The 25,000-nt window shown below is 34.3% G+C and overlaps 1 protein-coding gene across 1 annotated transcript in view; it reads right to left on the reverse strand.

The window, feature by feature from the left end:
• LOC144963276 (uncharacterized) overlaps positions 1 to 25,000 on the reverse strand; it is a 189,184-nt gene that overhangs the window by 127,361 nt on the left and 36,823 nt on the right. The window contains exons 5-13 of the mRNA XM_078897155.1: positions 24,440 to 24,665; positions 23,280 to 23,450; positions 21,713 to 21,790; positions 19,472 to 19,510; positions 8,753 to 8,812; positions 6,154 to 6,252; positions 3,463 to 3,516; positions 2,901 to 2,954; positions 1,616 to 1,660 (exon numbers count right to left, since the gene is read on the reverse strand). Of these exons, the coding sequence (XP_078753281.1) occupies positions 1,616 to 1,660; positions 2,901 to 2,954; positions 3,463 to 3,516; positions 6,154 to 6,252; positions 8,753 to 8,812; positions 19,472 to 19,510; positions 21,713 to 21,790; positions 23,280 to 23,450; positions 24,440 to 24,665 (826 nt within the window). The remainder of the gene's footprint in view (positions 1 to 1,615; positions 1,661 to 2,900; positions 2,955 to 3,462; positions 3,517 to 6,153; positions 6,253 to 8,752; positions 8,813 to 19,471; positions 19,511 to 21,712; positions 21,791 to 23,279; positions 23,451 to 24,439; positions 24,666 to 25,000) is intronic.

The following is a 25,000-nucleotide window of genomic DNA, read 5'->3' on the forward strand; positions in this document are numbered from 1 at the left end:
ATAATTTGATAAACAGTTTTTCATGAAAGCCCCATCGTTCATGCTGCACATAAAATAGACATTATGACTTTCCACTGATTTATGTTTCCTGGTGAAAAAAAATATATTAGCAATTGAAAAAAAAAGACAAATTAAGAATTTGAATGTGCGGCTATGTGGTGGAGTGGTATGACACTCGCTTTCGAATCGGAAGGTCCTGAGTTCGAGCCCGCTCGGGGCATAGTTGAATCCTGGGAAAGGCTCTTTACTCACATTCTCTCACCATACTCAGGTGTAAAATGAGTACCTGGCCGTCAACAGCGTTGTTTCTGTCGAAAAAATTGTAATATCGCCTAACAGGCGTCATCATGTCTCGTTCTTTATGTTACGTGTTGCTGTTGGTCAGGGACCCTTTGTAAAGCGCTTTGAGCACATTTAGTGGATAATGCTCTAGATAAAAGCTCACACATTTTTCCTGTTAATTTGATCAACGGTTTTTCATGAATGCTCCAGCTTGCATGCTGCATATAAAATAGACTTTGTGTCTTTTCGCTGATTTATGTTTCCTGGCGAAAAAACATATTAGCGATTTAAAACAAAGGACAAACTAAGAAGTGTAATATATAAGAGTAACGAAAGAGTGAAAATGGAGAGGATTCGGATCGGAACGATATAGACAATGGACGTTTCGGGTACAAACCCTTCGTCAGCACAACAATACACAAATTATCGTGGAAAACAAATAAAATAAAATGAAACATGATTGAGTATATACGATACGTAGTTATATTGCATTGTATTTTATTTGTTTTCCAAGTTAATTTGTTTATTGTAGTGCTGACGAAGGGTTTGTACCCGAAACGTCAATTGTCTGTATTGTTCCCATCCGAAGCCTCTCCATTTTCACTCTTTCGTTAGTATTTTCACGCTTTTTTTTGTGTGTGTGTTGAACCCATGACCTCCAGAAGTCGGGGAGAAGTGGCTCAAGATAAACTAGAATTTGAAGCAACTTTTTTTTGAGGTCGTGGATAGCTCATACGGTAGAGTCATAATCTCCTCAGCGGAGTTGTCGTACCAGGAAGGTCGCGGGTTCGAGACCCCATCGCCGACGCGAAGTTTTTATTCTCTGTTGTCTTCTGGCACTTTCCTATTCACTTCATTTCTTGTTATTTTCACGATTCCAGGCTTCAGGGAGCCCCCACCGTTCTCTAACATATAGATAGTATGCGCTTGGCTAAGAAGCTCATAACATTGCCATCCGGAAGTATAACGAACCAACACACAAAACTGTGTGTAACCATGAACTTTTATAATGTGGTTGATAAAGTTTAGTGAGAATCACTCACAAACGCGGATGGAAAAATACAATAACAACGGCTTGAGTGACGTCATCTTCGTTCTATCTATTGCCACTTCAGATGTTTCGCGTCTATAGATAGTATGCGCTTGGCTAAGAAGCTCATAACATTCCCATCCGGAAGTATAACGGACCAACACACAAAACTGTGTGTATTCATGAACGTTTATAGTCAGGTTAATACAGTTCAGTGAGCATTACTCATAAACGCGGATGGCAAAAAAACAATAACAAAGACCTGAGTGACGTCATCTTCGTTCTATCTATAAGAGTGTTTACCTTTGCTCCATCTTGTCCAGGCTCTCCTTTGGATCCCGTAAAACCCTAAATAATAAATAAGCAGATTTTTCATGATTTCCTGTCCAACAATCTAATAATAAAAAACGATAAGTACTACATTGTATGCTTCAATTTATTAGACGATGAAGACAGATACTGTAGACGTTTAGGGTTTCACCTTTATCAACAAAACAGGATGAATGAAACACGACAGACGAATGAGATAATGTGATATTTTGGCCGTGTTAAGGTGAATCATTCACCTTAGCAACGCCATGGTGACTATTTTTATTATGATTATAATAATAATAATAATAATAATAATAATAATAATAATAATAATAATAATAATAATAATAATAATAATAATAATAATAATAATAATAACAATAATAATAATTATAGTAAGAATTGTACTTAAATTGATAATAGTAGTAATGGCATTCATGGTGGTAGTGGTAGTAGTAGTAGTAGTAGTAGTAGTAGTAGTAGTAGTAGTAGTAGTATAGTAGTAAGTAGTAGTAGTAGTAGTAGTAGTAGTAGTAGTATGTAGTAGTAGTAGTAGTAGTAGTAGTAGTAGTAGTAGTAGTAGTAGTAGTAGTGTAGTAGTAGTAGTAGTAGTAGTAGTAGTAGTAGTAGTGTAGTAGTAGTAGTAGTAGTAGTAGTAGTAGTAGTAGTAGTAGTAGTAGTAGTAGTAGTAGTAGTAGTAGTAGTAGTTATAGTAGTAGTAGTTAGTAGTAGTAGTAGTAGTAGTAGTAGTAGTAGTAGTAGTAGTAGTAGTAGTAGTAGTAGTAGTAGTAGTAGTAGTAGTAGTAGTAGTAGTAGTAGTAGTAGTATAGTAGTAGTAGTAGTAGTAGTAGTAGTTAGTAGTAGTAGTAGTAGTAGTAGATAGTAGTAGTAGTAGTAGTAGTAGTGAGTAGTTAGTAGTAGTAGTAGTAGTAGTAGAGTAGTAGTAGTAGTAGTAGTAGTAGTAGTAGTAGTAGTAGTAGTAGTAGTAGTAGTAGTAGTAGTAGTAGTAGTAGTGGTAGTAGTAGTAGTAGTAGTAGTAGTAGTAGTAGGAGTAGTAGTAGTAGTAGTAGTAGTAGTAGTAGTAGTAGTAGTAGTATTAGTACTAGTAGTAGTAGTACTTAGTAGTATTAGTAGTATTAGTAGTAGCAGTAGTAGTAGTAGTAGTAGTAGTAGTAGTAGTAGTAGTAGTAGTAGTAGTAGTAGTAGTAGTAGTATTAATGTTGTTGTTGCTGTAGTATTGTAGTATTGATGGTGATAAAGTTTGTGTATTTCTCACTTGTAGCCCTCTCCTGCCTGTGGCCCCTGGATTACCAGGCGCACCATCATTACCCTGCCAAGTAAAATATTGATAATAAATAACATTATTTAAGGAGAGGGGGGGGGGGGGGCAACAAAAACTTGAGCTTTTATCATTAAAAACAATTTCTAAATGAAATGTATTTGGAAAGATGGAAAAAACAACAACAAAACCTTGAGCTTTTATATAGCGCAGTTTCCACTAAAGGTACTTAAAGCGCTTTACAAGAGGCCCATGTCCCTGACCAACAGCAAGACGTAACACATGACGCCTGTTAGGCGATATTATTAATTCTTTCCGACAGAGGCAACGCTGTTAACGGCCAAGTACTCATTTTACACCTGAATACGCTGAGAGAATGTGAATAAAGAGCAAAGTACTGTCTGCTAGATCTAACAGACCCAGCTACCCATTTACTGCTTGGGGTTCGGGGAAAAAATCTCGAATGCACCCTGCAATATCCTGTCTATTTAATGTTCAATTAAGGTATTGATTTTAAACGAACAAACAAACAAACAGACAAACAAACAAGCAAACTCACCGCCTCTCCTTTCGCTCCAGTCCGACCGTTCAATCCAGGTAACCCTCGAGGTCCCTGTGTGGACAAGAGTTGTCGTTCATGTCATTGAAATGGTTGACAAGAAAAAGACTAGCATTACAACCAACCATCAGTAAATATTTTACAATGTTGAAATTATTCGTATTATATAAACCGCGCGCGGCTCTGGCTGTGAAACTGCTCCTTATTTATAATAATAATAATATATGCATCGTATTTCCATTATCTGTTTATCTTACTGTGTAAATTATAACACGTCTGTACAAAAAAAAATCATCATCATCATCATCATCATCATCATCATCATCATCATCATCATCATCATCATCATCATCATTATTATTATTATTATTATTATTATTATATATATTACTATTATTATTATTATTATTATTATTATTATTATTATTATTATTATTATTATTTATTACTATTATTACTATATTATTATTATTATTATTATTATTATTATTATTATTATTATTATTATTATTATATTATTACTATATTATTATTATTATTATTATTATTATTATTATTATTATTATTATTATATTATTATTATTATTATTATTATTATTATTATTATTATTATTATTATTATTATTATTATTATTATTATTACTATTATTACTATCATTATTATTATTATTATTATTATTATTATTATTATTATTATTATTATTATTATTATTATTATTATTATTATCATCATCATCTCTGCCTCCGCCGCCACCGTCGCCTCCACCAGCATCTACATCAACCACCACCATTATCATAAATAACAACACCTCAAATACAGCACCGTCATTCTTCTCATCATTATAAAGGGGGGGGGGTGTTGGGGTGCAAGAGTAGGTACGAGGGCTCTTTCATAATTAACCGAAAAATGCCTGTAAAATCCGCGTTTTTTCTGCTATCAACAAAATTCTTGCACGTGTTCATACCTTGACTCGTCCTTAATTTCTCTACGTAACAGCCAAGTCTGTCGACACACTTCTGCCAACGCCGCACCATGGAATAGATACCCTCTCGGAAGAAATTTCCGTCAAGGTTTTGTAGCCATTTCCGCACATGGTCAACAAGCTCTTCATCGACATCAAAGCGCTTTCCTGCCAGCTCACGTTTCAGTGGCCCAAAGAGGTGATAATCAGATGGTGCGAGGTCTGGACTGTGTGGTGGGTGTGGCAAAATCTCCCATCCATATTTCTCTAGCCAACCTTGCGTCACTCGTGCTGTGTGGGGTGTAGCGTCGTCGTGTTGCAAAAGACCCCGTTGGTCAACTGCCCTGGGCGCTTTCTGCGAATGGCCTCCCTAAGCTTGTCAAGAGTTTGGCAGTACCTTGCAGCATTGATTGTTTCTCCAGGTTGTAAGGTTTCGAACAGAATAACACCACGACTGTCCCAGAAAACAGTTCCCATTATTTTCTTTGCTGACCGCATGACTTTGAATTTCTTCGCGACAGGTGAGGATGGGTTTCCATGTCATCGAATCTTGCTTTGTTTCTGGGGTGCAATGGTGCAACCAAGTCTCATCACCGGTGACTATGCTGTCAAGAAAAGTCACATCGTACCCTAGAAAGTCTCCGCCGGCGTTGGCAGTATGCCCGTGAACCCTGCGTGAGCTCTTGCTTCTTCTCAAAAGTTCCCTGCAGATGTCCAATCTTTGTTCTTTATGATTGTCTGTCAATTGCTTAGGAACCCATCTTGCGCTGACTTTTCTGTAGCCAAGTTCATCAAATACAATTCTATGGGCAGAAGTTTCCGAAATTTTAAGACTGCTTGCGATTTCATGAAGTTTCAACCTCCTGTCTTGACGAATAAGCTCATCAACTCGCTTCACATTGTCTTCTGACGTCGCAGTTATCGTACGCCCTCTCCCTTCCCTGTCTGTCAAGTCGGAATGGCCGGCTTCAAACAAATTACACCAGTGATAGACTTGTGTACAGCTTATAACATGCTCACCATATACACTCTGGAGTTCTTTATGAATTTCGGTAGGATTCAGACTTTTGGCATTCAAAAAACGTATGACAGCTCTGATTTCCTCCTTTGACCAAGTTTCAAGGTGGGCCGCCATCTTTAAAATCGTCTAGAAATTCATTGTGCAAAATGATGCACTTCATAATTTCTGGGAATATCCGTAAGGAAATAAGGAATATCATGTCGTTTACAGAATTAAAAAATCTCCACTGGTTGCTGAGTAATGGGCATTTTTCGGTTATTTCTGAAAGAGCCCTCGTATATACAGTAGTAAAATGTGTTTTGGAGTCTGTTATTTGATATGTGCTCACACTGTCTGCTTTTGCACCTCCCCCCCCCCCCCCCCCCCCCCGCCCTGTATAATTATCTGTCTCCTGCGACTCCCAGACCACATTCTCCTTATTTTCATCAACAACCGAATCATTATCGTCATTATTATTATTCTTATTATTATCATCATCATCATCATCATCACCATCATCATCATCATCATCATCGTCATCATCATCATCTTCATCGTCATCCTCCTCATCATTATTATAATTATCCTCCTCTTCCATCACCACCATCAACCTCCTCCTTCACCTCCTCCTCCTCCTCTTCCTCCTCCTTCTCCTCCCTGTTATCACCATCATCACAATGAACACCAAATAAAACCCAAAGTACAACGTGTAACAACCAACTACATTACCGATTGTCCGATTTCGCCAGGAGGCCCTGGGTTGCCTCTGGGGCCTTGAATTCCTGACCGTCCTCGAAGGCCCGGTGGCCCAATGGGCCCGGCAGGACCCTGGAAGGAATAGTATATTTCGATAAATCAAAAACAATCAAATAAATACAATAATATATCAATATGAATTTGTTATTATTGTTTGTTTTGTTTGTTTTTAAGGGTTTTACGGCGCTTGCAACACATTAAGGTTATATCAGCGCCAGTAAAAAGGAAGAAAATGGGATAGTAAAAAGTTCTATAATTACAATTAAAGCACCTAAGAAAAAGTAAGACAAAGGGGAACTGGGAACAAATAGGGATCAGATGTAGATTCCAAGCGCATACCACCAATGTACTTAGTTTGAGATCACCTATAAGTCTCATCCTGACTGTTATTATTGTGGTGGTCACTCTACTCTGCCTACACTCCAACCGATTGAAGCTTTGCGTTTTAAAAAATTGAGCTTTTATATAGCGCAATATCCATTAAATGTGCTCAAAGCGCTTTACAAGGGGTCCCTGGTCAACAGCAACATTTAACATGTAGGACGGGACAATAGCTAGGACGAGTCTAGTTTAAAAACTCACAACATCCGGCAGTCGGATACAACGTACCAACACATAAAACTATAGATAGTTTGAAGATGATGTCACTCAGGCCTTTGTTATTGTTTTTGCCATCCGCGTTTGTGAGTTGTTCTCACTAAACTGTATTAACCAGACTATAAAAGTTCATGGTAACACAGAGTTTGTGTGTTGGTCCGTTATACTTCCGGATGGCAATGTTGTGAACTCCTTGGCCAAGCGCATTCTATCTATAATCTGACGAATACAATTGTGACCCTTCGTCTCAAAACGGTATTATGTCGGAACAACCACATGCTTAAAAAGCCGAATTTAATATTAAACTTGTCAAAAATATCAATTGTTGGCATAAGCACCCTAAAATATGGTATCCAATGTCCTCAATATATCTGATATTTCTGGCTATAAATTCAAATTTCAACATGTTAATAAACCCGACTTAATACCGTTTTGAAGCGAAGGGTCACAACTTCGTGAGAACTTCTCATAAAAATGGCTGGCTAAAAAGAATAACAAAGGGATGAGTGGCGTCAATATCGTTCTATCTACAATCCCACATTGTGCGGCTTTGTGGTCTTCTGGTTTGACAATCGCCTTCGGACCCGTATGTCCCTGGTTCGAGTCCCGCTCTGAGGGGCGCAAAGTTGAGCCATTAGAGAAGGCTCTTTACTCACAATCTCTCACCGCACTCAAGTCTAAAAAGACTACCCGGACCGTAACAGCGTTCTATCTATCGAAAACATGAACACTTAGCTGCATCATGTCTTGTCATTTATGATAACTATTGCTGTTAGCTTGGATTTCATTGCAAAGCACTTTGAGCTCATTTAGGGGATAATATTCTATAGATGGTGTGCGCTCGGCTAAGAAGCTCACAACATTGCTATTCGGAAGTATAACGGACCGACACAAAATAACTGTGTAACCTTGATCGTTTATAGTCTCGTTAATACAGTTTAGTGAGAATTGCTCATAAACGCGGATGGCAAAAAGCAATAACAAAGACCAGAGTGACGTCAACTTCGTTCTATCTATGTAAAAGTTCATGTTATTTAAATTGACAAACAGGCAATGACCATAGCTTACTTCAATAAATGCCTGACAGCTGAAATCATCGGCTCTCCGTACCATTGACATTACTGATATCTACATTATCCCATTCTTCATGTTTGCATTTCCGCCCCCCCCCCCCTACCCCTCTCCTCTCCCCCTCCCCGCCCCCTTCCACTTTCACAGATATCTCTCTATATTACTTTTGTTAATTAAATCCGATACCTTGTCATAATTGTGTGTATGTGTGTGTGTTTGTTTGTGCGTGTGTGTGCGTTTGTTTGTGCGTGTGTGTGCGCGTATGCGCGTGTGTGTTTGTCTATTCTGATTATGTATGTGTATGAGTGTGTTTATGTGTCTGATTGAATTTTATATGTCTATGTGTGTGTGTGTGTGTGTGTGTGTGTGTGTGTGTGTATTCCAGTAAGGCCATGAGACAAAATGATGTTTATTTGTGCGGCTATGTGGTCTAGTGGTATGACATTCGCTTTCGAATCAGAAGGTCCTGGGTTCGAGCCTCGCGCTCGGCGCATAGTTGAGTCCTTGGAAAAGGTTCTTTACTCACATTTTCTCACCGTACTCAGGTGTAAAACGAGTACCTGGCCGTTAACAGCGTTGTCTTTGTCCGAAAAATTATAATATCGCCTAACAGATGTCATGTCCCGTCCTTCATGTTAAATGTATCTGTTGGCCAGGGACCACTTGTAAAGCGCTTTGAGCACATTAGTGGATATTCGCTATATAAAGCTCAATTTTTTAAAATTTGTTTTTTAAATTTAGTATTGGTTTAACACTTTCTGTGAGTCACTCTCATCTCATTACATAATAAGATCGGACTACGCCTGAAAAGGGTTAACAGTCAATAAAAATTGAGGAAAATAAGAGAAACCTTACATGGTGGATGACTAAAGTATCAAAACAATACAAACAAAGGGTATTTTACCTGTGTACCATTGAGACCCGGTGGTCCTGCTGGGCAAGTGACGTCACAAGTGCCGAGTTTCTGTAATAATAATAATAATAATAATAATAATAATAATAATAATAATAATAATAATAATAATAATAATAATAATAATAACAACAACAATAACAACAACAATAATAAAGTCTGAAATGGGAGAATACCCTATAATAACAAATATTACAAAAACATTTCCGATGTTATCTCCCTTTGATTGAATTCGTTGTTACTGCTAAATTTCCTTGTTTGCTTGCCTCTTGTTTCCAACTTAAGATAAACATACTTTTACTGGTTTACATTTCCCTTATTGGTTGTACTAGATCTATTAACATATGTACAATTATTACCTCAAAACGGTAAAAGATTGAAAATTAAACAGACCTGGGATATGAAATTGAGGTTTGTCAATTTGAAAAGTTATATCCATGCTCCACAATAAAACAAAGATAGGTATTGAATTTATAGCTTCAGTTTATTACACGAAGACATAAATATACTGTGGACGTTTCGGGTTTTCCCTTTATAAATAAAACACGATTAATGAAACACTAAACACACAATAAAACATAAAATCTTATCTTATCTAAATTAAACCTGAAGCATCAAAACCAGCCCCACATATTACCGTTTCATGGTGATGGGTTACAGTTGATATACGGTCTACAAAACTCTGAGCACATTTAGTGTCTTTTGGACTATCTATATAAAAAGCATACACTGTTCTCGAATACAATAAAATATAAACATATAAAGCGTTGTGAGGGAAACCAAGCGTCTATTTTAGATAATATACAGTATCGGAAAGCCTGTGAGACACAGTAAGTAATAGAATGTTCAAAACGTCATCAAATACATTTCAATCGACGTGTACATATATACAGGTCTGACATCCGAATCCACTTATGGGCCTAAACTAACATTGTTGTAATGGACAACATTTTGTGTCATTTTAAAATTTTTTTTTGAGATTTCCATTACAACAACGAGCCCATTAGGAATTGGGTTATCAGACCTGCAAAAAAGTGCACGTCGGATTCAATAATAAACAAGAATCAAAGCTTATACAACCAGGAAATGAGAGGAAATGTTTTGCACAGCAAATGTTAGTGGAAAACACGTTAGATTGAAAATCCTTGAGTTAGACATTTTTTTTAAGTTGACCTTTTATAGAGCGCAATATTCACTAAACGTGCTCAAAGCGCTTTACATGGGATCCTTGACCAACAGCAACACTTAATATGTAGGACGAGACATGTCAGGCGATAATACTTTTTTTCTACGACAGAGACTAGGTTCAGGTTTAAAATGAGTACATGGCCGTTAACAGCTTTGTCTCTGTTGGAAAACAAAATATGTAATATCGCCTAACAGGCATCAAGTCTCGTTCTATATTATATTACGTGTCGTTGTTGGTCAGTGACGCTTTGAGCACGTTTAGTGGATATTCCGCTATATAAAAGCTCAAGGGTTTTTTTTGTTACTTTGTAAGCAGTGGGTTAAATCAAAGCAATAAAATAGTTACACACTCTGAATGAGTTTATCAATACACCTGTGCTTATTTATGCAATGATGTTATCCAAGGAGAACCACATTCAACTAAAATAGTTATACATTCTCAACGAGTTTATCAATATACCTGTGTATATGTATGCAATGATGTTATCCAAAGAGAACCACATTCAACTAAAATAGTTATACATTCTCAACGAGTTTATCAATATACCTGTGTATCTGTATGCAATGATGTTATCCAAAGAGAACCACATTCAACTAAAATAGTTATACATTCTCAACGAGTTTATCAATATACCTGTGTATATGTATGCAATGACGTTATCCAAAGAGAACCACATTCAACTAAAATAGTTATACATTCTCAACGAGTTTATCAATATACCTGTGTATCTGTATGCAATGACGTTATCCAAGGAGAATCACATTCAACTAAAATAGTTATACATTCTCAACGAGTTTATCAATATACCTGTGTATCTGTATGCAATGACGTTATCCAAAGAGAACCATATTCAACTAAAATAGTCATACATTCTCAACGAGTTTATCAATATACCTGTGTATCTGTATGCAATGATGTTATCCAAAGAGAACCACATTCAACTAAAATAGTTATACATTCTCAACGAGTTTATCAATATACCTGTGTATCTGTATGCAATGATGTTATCCAAAGAGAACCACATTCAACTAAAATAGTTATACATTCTCAACGAGTTTATCAATATACCTGTGTATCTGTATGCAATGATGTTATCCAAAGAGAACCACATTCAACTAAAATAGTTATACATTCTCAACGAGTTTATCAATATACCTGTGTATCTGTATGCAATGATGTTTTCCAAAGAGAACCACATTCAACTAAAATAGTTATACATTCTCAACGAGTTTATCAATATACCTGTGTATCTGTATGCAATGATGTTATCCAAAGAGAACCACATTCAACTAAAATAGTTATACATTCTCAACGAGTTTATCAATATACCTGTGTATCTGTATGCAATGATGTTATCCAAAGAGAACCACATTCAACTAAAATAGTTATACATTCTCAACGAGTTTATCAATATACCTGTGTATCTGTATGCAATGATGTTATCCAAAGAGAACCACATTCAACTAAAATAGTTATACATTCTCAACGAGTTTATCAATATACCTGTATATCTGTATGCAATGATGTTATCCAAGGAGAACCACATTCAACTAAAATAGTTATACATTCTCAACGAGTTTATCAATATACCCGTGTATCTGTATGCAATGATGTTATCCAAAGAGAACCACATTCAAATAAAAGTATAAAGTAATCCGTGCAACCTATAGGACCTATGGAGTCGATGTTTATCCCAGTTTCTGATATGGAGAGGGAAAATTGCTTGCCACCCTTTGCATAGAACTTTGAGTCCGATCTAACGGACCAAGATTCTATCCACTTGCGGCGGAAATGCAAAGTTAGAGAAAATATCAAAAACTGATTTTGGGACCGACCCAGTCCCTTTGTCTATGAGTTTAGTCCTCTTCCAAATAAGCTAACGGGAACACTTTAACTCATTCAGCACCGACACCGACTATATCCGTATCCGGGTTACTTTTACCCCATGCCTATTTATTACATTTTTTCTGAGACATATTATAGGCGTAGTATCAAAGCTAATGTTTTTAGTTTTTATATGTTAATGGTAGTTGAATAAAACTATCTATGTACATGCTCATTTTTTATATATTTATTTTTCAATTTTAAAAATTAGTTTTTACTTGTTACTGATAGTTGAATAAAACTATCTATGTACATGCTCATTTTTTATATATTTATTTTTCAATTTTAAAAATTAGTTTTTACTTGTTACTGATAGTTGAATAAAACTATCTATGTACATGCTCACTTTCAATACATTTTTTTTCCAATTTTGAAAAGTCGCAAAAATCGTTAGGTTTGAGTGAGTTAATAAAAGTACAACTTATTAAATATTATTAATAAACCGCATATTTACACAGTGCCTTTGCCAATTCGTGTGGGGTCAAAGCGCTTTTAATAACTTTAAAAATGAGTCACGAGGCCTAATAATTACAGAGTAGGTCTAATGTTTGAACAGGTGGGATTATACCAAAATGCAGGCGGGGTTTTTTCTTCTAGCAAAGTGAAATGAATGTTGAAAAACAGTTATGGAGGAAAATAATACAATAATGGGGGTATGTAAATCAAGCGAAGGGATTAGATATGTAAAAAAGGCATGAGGAAATTTGGATGCATATAATATTATATTAATTCAATTCAAAGGTTTGTTTTAGGCAATTGCCAATATGACTCCTACAAGAATATAATATTTCCTATCAACAATTCAAGTGAGTAAAATCAATAATGAAGCAAAGCAAACAATAATAATAATAATAATAATAATAATAATAATAATAATAATAATAATAATAATAATAATAATAATAATAATAATAATAATAATAATAATGATGATGATAATAATAATAATATTAATAATAATAATAATATTAATATAATAATAATAATAATAATAATAATAATAATAATAATAATAATAATAATAATAATAATAATAATAATAATAATAATAATAATAATAATAATAATAATAATATAATAATAATAATAATAATAATAATAATAATAATAATAATAATAATAATAATAATAACAATAAATAAATAATAATACAATAACAATGATAATAATATATTGATAATAAAATATAATAAATAATAGTAATAATAATAATAATAATAATAATAATAATAATAATAATAATAATAATAATAATAATAATAATAAACAACAATAACAACAACAATAATAAAGTCTGAAATGGGAGAATACCCTATAATAACAAATATTACAAAAACATTTCCGATGTTATCTCCCTTTGATTGAATTCGTTGTTACTGCTAAATTTCCTTGTTTGCTTGCCTCTTGTTTCCAACTTAAGATAAACATACTTTTACTGGTTTACATTTCCCTTATTGGTTGTACTAGATCTATTAACATATGTACAATTATTACCTCAAAACGGTAAAAGATTGAAAATTAAACAGACCTGGGATATGAAATTGAGGTTTGTCAATTTGAAAAGTTATATCCATGCTCCACAATAAAACAAAGATAGGTATTGAATTTATAGCTTCAGTTTATTACACGAAGACATAAATATACTGTGGACGTTTCGGGTTTTCCCTTTATAAATAAAACACGATTAATGAAACACTAAACACACAATAAAACATAAAATCTTATCTTATCTAAATTAAACCTGAAGCATCAAAACCAGCCCCACATATTACCGTTTCATGGTGATGGGTTACAGTTGATATACGGTCTACAAAACTCTGAGCACATTTAGTGTCTTTTGGACTATCTATATAAAAAGCATACACTGTTCTCGAATACAATAAAATATAAACATATAAAGCGTTGTGAGGGAAACCAAGCGTCTATTTTAGATAATATACAGTATCGGAAAGCCTGTGAGACACAGTAAGTAATAGAATGTTCAAAACGTCATCAAATACATTTCAATCGACGTGTACATATATACAGGTCTGACATCCGAATCCACTTATGGGCCTAAACTAACATTGTTGTAATGGACAACATTTTGTGTCATTTTAAAATTTTTTTTTGAGATTTCCATTACAACAACGAGCCCATTAGGAATTGGGTTATCAGACCTGCAAAAAAGTGCACGTCGGATTCAATAATAAACAAGAATCAAAGCTTATACAACCAGGAAATGAGAGGAAATGTTTTGCACAGCAAATGTTAGTGGAAAACACGTTAGATTGAAAATCCTTGAGTTAGACATTTTTTTTTAAGTTGACCTTTTATAGAGCGCAATATTCACTAAACGTGCTCAAAGCGCTTTACATGGGATCCTTGACCAACAGCAACACTTAATATGTAGGACGAGACATGTCAGGCGATAATACTTTTTTTCTACGACAGAGACTAGGTTCAGGTTTAAAATGAGTACATGGCCGTTAACAGCTTTGTCTCTGTTGGAAAACAAAATATGTAATATCGCCTAACAGGCATCAAGTCTCGTTCTATATTATATTACGTGTCGTTGTTGGTCAGTGACGCTTTGAGCACGTTTAGTGGATATTCCGCTATATAAAAGCTCAAGGGTTTTTTTTTGTTACTTTGTAAGCAGTGGGTTAAATCAAAGCAATAAAATAGTTACACACTCTGAATGAGTTTATCAATACACCTGTGCTTATTTATGCAATGATGTTATCCAAGGAGAACCACATTCAACTAAAATAGTTATACATTCTCAACGAGTTTATCAATATACCTGTGTATATGTATGCAATGATGTTATCCAAAGAGAACCACATTCAACTAAAATAGTTATACATTCTCAACGAGTTTATCAATATACCTGTGTATCTGTATGCAATGATGTTATCCAAAGAGAACCACATTCAACTAAAATAGTTATACATTCTCAACGAGTTTATCAATATACCTGTGTATATGTATGCAATGACGTTATCCAAAGAGAACCACATTCAACTAAAATAGTTATACATTCTCAACGAGTTTATCAATATACCTGTGTATCTGTATGCAATGACGTTATCCAAGGAGAATCACATTCAACTAAAATAGTTATACATTCTCAACGAGTTTATCAATATACCTGTGTATCTGTATGCAATGACGTTATCCAAAGAGAACCATATTCAACTAAAATAGTCATACATTCTCAACGAGTTTATCAATATACCTGTGTATCTGTATGCAATGATGTTATCCAAAGAGAACCACATTCAACTAAAATAGTTATACATTCTCAACGAGTTTATCAATATACCTGTGTATCTGTATGCAATGATGTTATCCAAAGAGAACCACATTCAACTAAAATAGTTATACATTCTCAACGAGTTTATCAATATACCTGTGTATCTGTATGCAATGATGTTATCCAAAGAGAACCACATTCAACTAAAATAGTTATACATTCTCAACGAGTTTATCAATATACCTGTGTATCTGTATGCAATGATGTTTTCCAAAGAGAACCACATTCAACTAAAATAGTTATACATTCTCAACGAGTTTATCAATATACCTGTGTATCTGTATGCAATGATGTTATCCAAAGAGAACCACATTCAACTAAAATAGTTATACATTCTCAACGAGTTTATCAATATACCTGTGTATCTGTATGCAATGATGTTATCCAAAGAGAACCACATTCAACTAAAATAGTTATACATTCTCAACGAGTTTATCAATATACCTGTGTATCTGTATGCAATGATGTTATCCAAAGAGAACCACATTCAACTAAAATAGTTATACATTCTCAACGAGTTTATCAATATACCTGTATATCTGTATGCAATGATGTTATCCAAGGAGAACCACATTCAACTAAAATAGTTATACATTCTCAACGAGTTTATCAATATACCCGTGTATCTGTATGCAATGATGTTATCCAAAGAGAACCACATTCAAATAAAAGTATAAAGTAATCCGTGCAACCTATAGGACCTATGGAGTCGATGTTTATCCCAGTTTCTGATATGGAGAGGGAAAATTGCTTGCCACCCTTTGCATAGAACTTTGAGTCCGATCTAACGGACCAAGATTCTATCCACTTGCGGCGGAAATGCAAAGTTAGAGAAAATATCAAAAACTGATTTTGGGACCGACCCAGTCCCTTTGTCTATGAGTTTAGTCCTCTTCCAAATAAGCTAACGGGAACACTTTAACTCATTCAGCACCGACACCGACTATATCCGTATCCGGGTTACTTTTACCCCATGCCTATTTATTACATTTTTTCTGAGACATATTATAGGCGTAGTATCAAAGCTAATGTTTTTAGTTTTTATATGTTAATGGTAGTTGAATAAAACTATCTATGTACATGCTCATTTTTTATATATTTATTTTTCAATTTTAAAAATTAGTTTTTACTTGTTACTGATAGTTGAATAAAACTATCTATGTACATGCTCATTTTTTATATATTTATTTTTCAATTTTAAAAATTAGTTTTTACTTGTTACTGATAGTTGAATAAAACTATCTATGTACATGCTCACTTTCAATACATTTTTTTTCCAATTTTGAAAAGTCGCAAAAATCGTTAGGTTTGAGTGAGTTAATAAAAGTACAACTTATTAAATATTATTAATAAACCGCATATTTACACAGTGCCTTTGCCAATTCGTGTGGGGTCAAAGCGCTTTTAATAACTTTAAAAATGAGTCACGAGGCCTAATAATTACAGAGTAGGTCTAATGTTTGAACAGGTGGGATTATACCAAAATGCAGGCGGGTTTTTTCTTCTAGCAAAGTGAAATGAATGTTGAAAAACAGTTATGGAGGAAAATAATACAATAATGGGGGTATGTAAATCAAGCGAAGGGATTAGATATGTAAAAAAGGCATGAGGAAATTTGGATGCATATAATATTATATTAATTCAATTCAAAGGTTTGTTTTAGGCAATTGCCAATATGACTCCTACAAGAATATAATATTTCCTATCAACAATTCAAGTGAGTAAAATCAATAATGAAGCAAAGCAAACAATAATAATAATAATAATAATAATAATAATAATAATAATAATAATAATAATAATAATAATAATAATAATAATAATAATAATAATATATAATGATAATAATATATTAATAATAATAATAAATTAATAATAATAATAATAATAATAATAATATAATAATAATAATAATAATAATAATAAATAATAATAATAATAATATAATAATAATATCATAATAATAATAATAATAATAATAATAATAATAATAATAATAATAATAATAAATAATAATAATAATAACAATAACATGATAATAATAATATATAATAAAATATAATAATAAGATAATAATAATAATAATAATAATAATAATAATAATAATAATAATAATAATATATAATAATAATAATAATAATAATAATAATAATAATAAATAATAATAATAATAATAATAATAATAATAATAATAATAATAAATAATAATAATAATAATAATAATAATAATAATAATATAATAATAATAATAATAATAATAATAATATATATAATAATAATAATAATAATAATAATAATAATAATAATAAATAATAATAATAATAATAATAATAATAATAATAATAATAAGCAGGCAGAAAAAGACTTTGGGATCGAAAATATAACACCAGAAGATGGTAGGATTCCGCATTCATAGTAATACAAACACAATAATACAAGGAAAAAAACATGACCAATGTAGAGTGTTTTCTAATTTCAATGTCAGATTTCCACGAATTCTAGTAGTAGTACGAAGAATAGTTTTACATCCCGTCATAATTTCGTACTCAGAGAAAAACACATTTTTAAAAATCTGACCAGAAAACTCGTCCTTCAAATATCGATCGATTAAAATGACCCTAGTTTTGATAAAATCTTTCAAACCTGGGATATGATGTAAGACTTCACAAAGTCCCAAGTTTGAGAGTTTTAGGTAAGACGAGGGTCATTTTAATCGATTGATTTCGAAAGACGAGTTTTCTGGTCAAAAGTTTAAATGACATTCAAAAAGTGCCTTAAAAGATACATGATGAATCCTTCTTTGTCTTATTATTATTATTATTATTATTATTATTATTATTATTATTATTATTATTATTATTTTATTATTATTATTATTATTATTATTATTATTATTATTTCTCTTATCTTAGCCGACGTGCACATATTTTCAGGTCTGATAACCGAGTGGAATTATGGCTTGATTTAACATTGTTGTACTGCAAAATATTTTACGTTGGTTTCCATTACACAACAACGAGCCCATTGCAATTTAGGTTATCAGACCTTCAAATAAGTAAACGTGATCTTGACACTTTCCATATCAACAGCTGACATACTCCAAGCCAAGCATTAGAAAGAAAGCGAAAGGTTACAAATTGAAGCAATGATAATATAGTCATATAGTCTGAGGTCATGGGAGGATGGATTCATGACAATGATGACACACGCCAAGCATTAGAAAGAAAGCGAAAGGTTACAAATCGAAGCAATGATAATATAGTCATATAGGCTGAAGTCATGGGAGGATGGATTCATGACAATGATGACACACGCCAAGCATTAGAAAGAAAGCGAAAGGTTACAAATTGAAGCAATGATAATATAGTCATATAGGCTGAGGTCATGGGAGGATGGATTCATGACAATGATGACACACGCCAAGCATTAGAAAGAAAGCGAAAGGTTACAAATCGAAGCAATGATAATATAGTCATATAGGCTGGGGTCATGGGAGGATGGATTCATGACAATGATGACACACGCCAAGCATTAGAAAGAAAGCGAAAGGTTACAAATCGAAGCAATGATAATATAGTCATATAGGCTGAGGTCATGGGAGGATGGATTCATGACAATGATGACACACGCCAAGCATTAGAAAGAAAGCGAAAGGTTACAAATCGAAGCAATGATAATAATATAGTCATATAGGCTGAGGTCATGGGAGGATGGATTCATGACATGAAGCAATGATATAGTCATATAGGCTGAGGTCACGGGAGGATGGATTCATGACATTAAGCAATGATATAGTCATATAGGCTGAGGTCACGGGAGGATGGATTCATGACATGAAGCAATGATATAGTCATATAGGCTGGGGTCATGGGAGGATGGATTCATGACATGAAGCAATGATATAGTCATATAGGCTGGGGTCATGGGAGGATGGATTCATGACATGAAGCAATGATATAGTCATATAGGCTGGGGTCATGGGAGGATGGATTCATGACATGGGGCAATGATATAGTCATATAGGCTGGGGTCATGGGAGGGTGGATTCATGACATGAAGCAATGATATAGTCATATAGACTGGGGTCATGGGAGGATGGATTCATGACATGGGGCAATGATATAGTCATATAGGCTGGGGTCATGGGAGGATGGATTCATGACATGGGGCAATGATATAGTCATATAGGCTGGGGTTATGGGAGGATGGATTCATGACACGATGATACACGCCAAGCATTAGAAAGAAAGCGAATGGTTACAAATTGAAGCAATGATAATATAGTCTACATAGACTGGGGTCATGGAAAGATGAATACATGACAATGATGACAACAAACCTGTTCTCCAGTAGTCTCGGGTTTGTTTGTTTTCTTGGGCTGAGTCAAACATTAGAAATAAGAAATGAGTGGTGAAATGATGTTAATATAAAATGTGACTCATCGTTTCAAAGAGGTGTTATGTCGGGTGAGCCAAGTATAAAGAAATAGACTTTTAAAGTTAAACTGACCAAAATATAAAGTTTAAGTTTTTGTTTGGAGATTCAGTAGCTCACTTGGTAGAGCATAATATGATTCTGCCCTTTCTTCATACACATTGGTATTCTACTCCAAGTTTTTTCATCAATGCTTTTTGTCATTTCCGGTATTGTGTTTTGAAAATGTGGAGTATTACGCCTGAATTTCATAAAGTATACACATTGGTATTCTGATCCAAGTTTCTCTCATCAATACTTATTGTCATTTCCGGTATTGTGTTTTGAAAATGTGGAGTATTACGCCTGGATTTCATAAAGTATACACACTGGTATTCTACTCCAAGTTTTTTCATCAATACTTATTGTCATTTCCGGTATTGTGTTTTGAAAATGTGGAGTATTACGCCTGGATTTCATAAAATATACATATTGGTATTCTGATCCAAGTTTCTTTCATCAATACTTGTCATTTCCGGTATTGTGTTTTGAAAATGTGGAGTATTACGCCTGGATTTCATAAAATATACATATTGGTATTCTGATCCAAGTTTCTTTCATCAATACTTGTCATTTCCAGTGTTTCGTTTAAAAAATGTCAAGTATTACGCCTGGATTTCATATAAATATACACACTGGTATTCTGCTCCAAGTTTCTTTTATCAATAATTGTTGTCGTTTTCAGTATTGTGTTAAAAAATCTCATATTACTTTTGGATTTCATAAATGCACAGGTTTTATGATTCAGTTTTCTTTCATCCATACTTACATGTTGTCATTTTCAGTGTTTTTTTGTTTATAAAATGTCAAGTATTACACCTGAATTTCATAAAGACATTGGTATTCTACTTCAGGTTTCGCTCATCAATTCTTGCTTGTTGCCATTTCCAGTGTTGTATTTAGAAAATGCCAAATATTACGCCTGTATTTCATAAAATTTACACACTTGTTTATTCTGCGTCAAATTTCTTTCATCAATACTTATTGCCATTTCCAGTGTTTTTGAAAATATAAATTATTATGCCTGGATTTCATAAAATATACAAACTGGTATTATACTGGCAAGTTTCTTTCATCAATACTTACTTGTTGTGTTTTGAATGTGTCAATTATTATGCATGGATTTCATAAAATATACAAACTGGTATTATACTGGCAAGTTTCTTTCATCAATACTTACTTGTTGTGTTTTGAATGTGTCAATTATTATGCCTGAATTTCATAAAATATTAACACATATACACAGTCGCAAAGTACTTTCCGTCAGATCTATCAGAACCAGCTACCCAATCACTGCTGGGTGGACAGGGGGACCCGAAAAAAATATCGACTGCACCCGGTCCCTTTGCTTGTGAAGCGAGTGCTCTAACAACTGAGCTAACGGGACTCCCATGCCTTCCCTAAGCCAGCCGACTAAAGACAAATATAAACCAAAAAAAAAAAAAAAAAGAAACAAAAAACAACCAAAACCAAACAACAAACAAACAAAAAAAACCCCGAAAAAACCCAGAAGAACCGATGACCAAAATGAAAGAAAACAGAGTTGTTAGTCAGCGCAGGGTAATTTGGTCAACATTTCGAATCAAAAGTCAACGGGATCCTAAGCTGTTAGAAGTGTGGACTGTAAAAAGTTATAAATGATATGGAATAGAACAGTAAAAAAAAAAACAACAACAACAAAAGAACCCCAAAAAAACCCCGAAAAAACAAGTAAACATTATACCAAATTAGGAATGCTTCAGACTCAAAACCTTTCTTCAGCCAACATAAAAAAGCAATGAAAACATAAATATATGACCCAAAAAAAAAATAGCCAGATCGACGACTGAGAAACATTGAGGACGATCTATTTGTTTGGTTTTTTTTTTTTTTTGGTTTTTTTATTGGGGTGGGTGGGGGGTTTGGGTTTTTGTTTTGTTTTTGGTAATGTATTTATGTATTTTTGTTGTTAGCTGAAGAAAGGTTTTGAGCTCGAAACGTTCCATGTTTGATATTTTGTTCTTTTTCAAAGCTATTATAATATTCATTTTTAATGGATATTTCGAACCATAACATTTTTCTGGCATTTTGAATAGGTCATAGTGAGAAAGTTGTGCAGTCAACTTACAGGTTTTGGCAGTTCATCACAAGTCTCCCTGTCTGGCTTAGAGGGGTCACAATCCAACTGCATCCATTGAAGATCAATCTGACAAAAGAATATTTTTTAAAATATCACCAGTGTTGCCAGATTGGCAGATTTTTTTATGATTTGTATACCCTTTAAGAAAGTAGAATTATAGCAATCAATTTTAATTATTTTTTCTTTTTTTTTTACTTTTACCCATAAAGTGACTTTTAGGAGAACCTATTAAGAGTGTACTGTTGGCCTAGATCTAAATTACACAACCTAATTCATATTATGTAGGGAGACCACCAACATCAATAGTAACTACCCTGAACCAGGATCTCTCTACATATCAGAAATTTCTGGATTCAGATGAGGTCGAATTAATCCCCGAAGTACTAAGAAATATTGCAGTTCCCTCCGTACTCAAGCTTGACAGCTCAAAACTCTGGCCCAGGACCGTGATCAATGGAAACAATTAACAACATGGATGGAGAGAGCAGCTACACTCATCGACAATGACCGAATCACACAAATCTCAAAAAGCCCGAAGGTGAAAACAATACCCGACAGTCAAACTCCCACTCAAACAAAATCGAAACTCCGAATCTTCATGCCTTGAAAAGGAAACAATTGTTAATAAGTGAGTAGCGTTTAGTAACATAATTAGTAACATAATTTCTATTCTGAGACAATACACTATTGTTGATTATAAGTGTTTTAAATCAAATGGTGGATATTTTGGCGGATTTTGGGCAAGTGAAGTAGGATAAAGTTGGCGGATTTTGGCGGAATTCTGGCATACAGTTGGCGGAATTTTTGCAAAGGCACCTGGCAACACTGAATATCACCACAATCTCAGTCTAGATACAGACTCGTAGAAAATGCAATTAAATATGTCGATGTTATTTTGATGAATGAAGAGAGAAAAATAAAATGAACAAATGTGACTTATAATGGGGACGATACTTGTGAAGCGTTTTTGAGCACGTTCAGTGGATATTGCGCTACATAAATGTTTTAGTGTCTGCCATGCTCCGAAAAATCAACAACACTTATTAATAATTTTGGCCAGAAAACTCGTCCTTTATCTATCGATCGCTGAAATGATTCTCATCTGGTCAAAACCCCTCAAACCTTGGACTTAAAGGAAAACTCCGCAAAGGACCAGGTTTGAGAGTTGTTGCCAAGACAAGGGTAATTTTTATCGATCGATATTTGAAGGACGAGTTTTCTGGCACGACAGTTGGATTGTCTCCCTTTTGGTATACGAGTTACAAATATTTTTCTCTCCATCTTAATTGCTTTCAGATATGAAGGTCCTGGGTTCGAGCCACGATCGGCGCGTAGTTGAGTCCTTGGAAAAGACTCTTTGCTCACATTCCCTCACCGTATTCGGGTGTAAAATGAGTAACTGGCCGTTAACAACGTTGTGTCTGTCGGGAAAAAAAATGTAATTATGACTAACAGGTGTCTTGTCTCGTTCTACATGTGACGGTCAGGGACCCCTTGTAAAACGCTTTGAGCACGTTTAGTGGTTATCTTTGTGTCTATAAGTTTGTTGACTTACCGTAGCGCTTTCTTCACTGTCCTCTAGTTTACTCAGTCTGATTCCTCCATTGAGATCGATGGGTGCCCTTGGAGGTAAGGGCTGGGAGGAGATGGGTTTACAGTCTATGTACATTTCAATGTTGTCCCGAGTCACGCTGAAATGGAGCTTGTGCCAGTTTCTGTTGAATAACTGGAAGGGTGGATAGATGGGTGGGTGGTGAGTGGGGTGTGATCGGGGGCGGAGAAAGATCGGATTTTATTGTGTGTGTGTGTGTGTGTGTGTGTGTGTGTGTGTGTGCGTGTGCGTGTGTGTGTGTCTGTGTGGAGAGAGAAAGACAGATAAGAGAGATAGATAGATAGAGAGAGAGAGAGATAGATAGATAGATAGATAGATAGATAGCTGCATGGATGGATAGATAGATAGATAAGATAGATAGATAGATAGATAGATAGATAGATAGATAGATAGATAGATAGATAGATAGATAGATAGTGATAATGATATTGATGCTGATGACGATGATGATGGTGATGATGATGATGATGATGATGACGACGATGTGATGATGATAATGATGATGATGATGATGATGATGATGATGATGATGATGATGATGATGATGATGATGATGATGATGATGATGAAGATGACGATACATTAGCCATGTGCTTTGATATCATATTCACTTCTCTCGTCATCACCAAACATTTGCAGGATCCGCTGAGCCTCGTACACGTCATACAAGTTCAGTTCTTTGGACTACCGGGATACGATACCAAAGTACATTTAATTGCACATCAATAGGGTTCAACAGTCATGACGTCACTTCCCTCGTAATGACGCATAGTAATTGGTCCTAAACTATCGGAACAATGGCGGACGCCGTTATCTCCATCACCGCCCTGATGAAATACTTCTCCGACGAGCATAAAAGTGTATTCAGGGGAGAAAAACATTATAATTGTTTTGACTTTTATACATTCTGATCACATATCTATCATGACATGTAAAAAAGTTCTAGCCAGCATGAAGAATAAAAAGTACCGACTTTATTTGTTTAGAACCAAGCTGCTGGTTGCTGGGCGGACGTGACATCAGACTATTGAATCCTATTTAGTCATATTATAATAACGGCAATAATGACCATAATGATGATTATTATGCCAGATAAATCTTACTTTTCTGGCCTTTTTGTTGAAAACCAATCGTTCCAAGCGGCCAGACAGATTGATGAAGTACAACTCCACCGTCTTCAACCTTCCATCCAATGAAATCCCGAACTGTGGGTTACCGCTCAGTCCCTGGATTTGAAACAAATTCCAGCGTTGCTTCCGGGTTTTTCCCAGCATGCGGAATGTACTGACGAAGGAGAACTGCTCCGGAAGGCCTCTTGGGAACAAGGCTCTGAATTGAAGATGTCAATTTTTGAATTTAAAAATAAAATGTACTGACGAAGAAGGATTACTCTAAGGGTCCTCTTGGGAACAGAATTAAAGATGTCATTCTTTGAATAAACAAAAGGATCATCACACACAATGTGTATATATAAGCAGGTCTGACATCCAAACCCGATAATGGGCCTAGTAGTTTAATATTGTTGTAATGGACAATATTTTTTGCGTCATTCTTTTAGATATCATTTACAACAATGAGCCCATAATGAATTCGGTTATCAGACCTGCATATAAAGTGCCCGTTGGTCACACACCAGAGCATACGGAATGTACTGACTCTTTGAA

The sequence above is a fragment of the Berghia stephanieae genome, chromosome 1, assembly GCF_034508935.2.
Source record: "Berghia stephanieae isolate SIO BIC M18660-M18661 chromosome 1, UCSD_Bste_1.3, whole genome shotgun sequence".
Classification (NCBI taxonomy): Eukaryota; Metazoa; Mollusca; class Gastropoda; order Nudibranchia; family Aeolidiidae; genus Berghia; species Berghia stephanieae.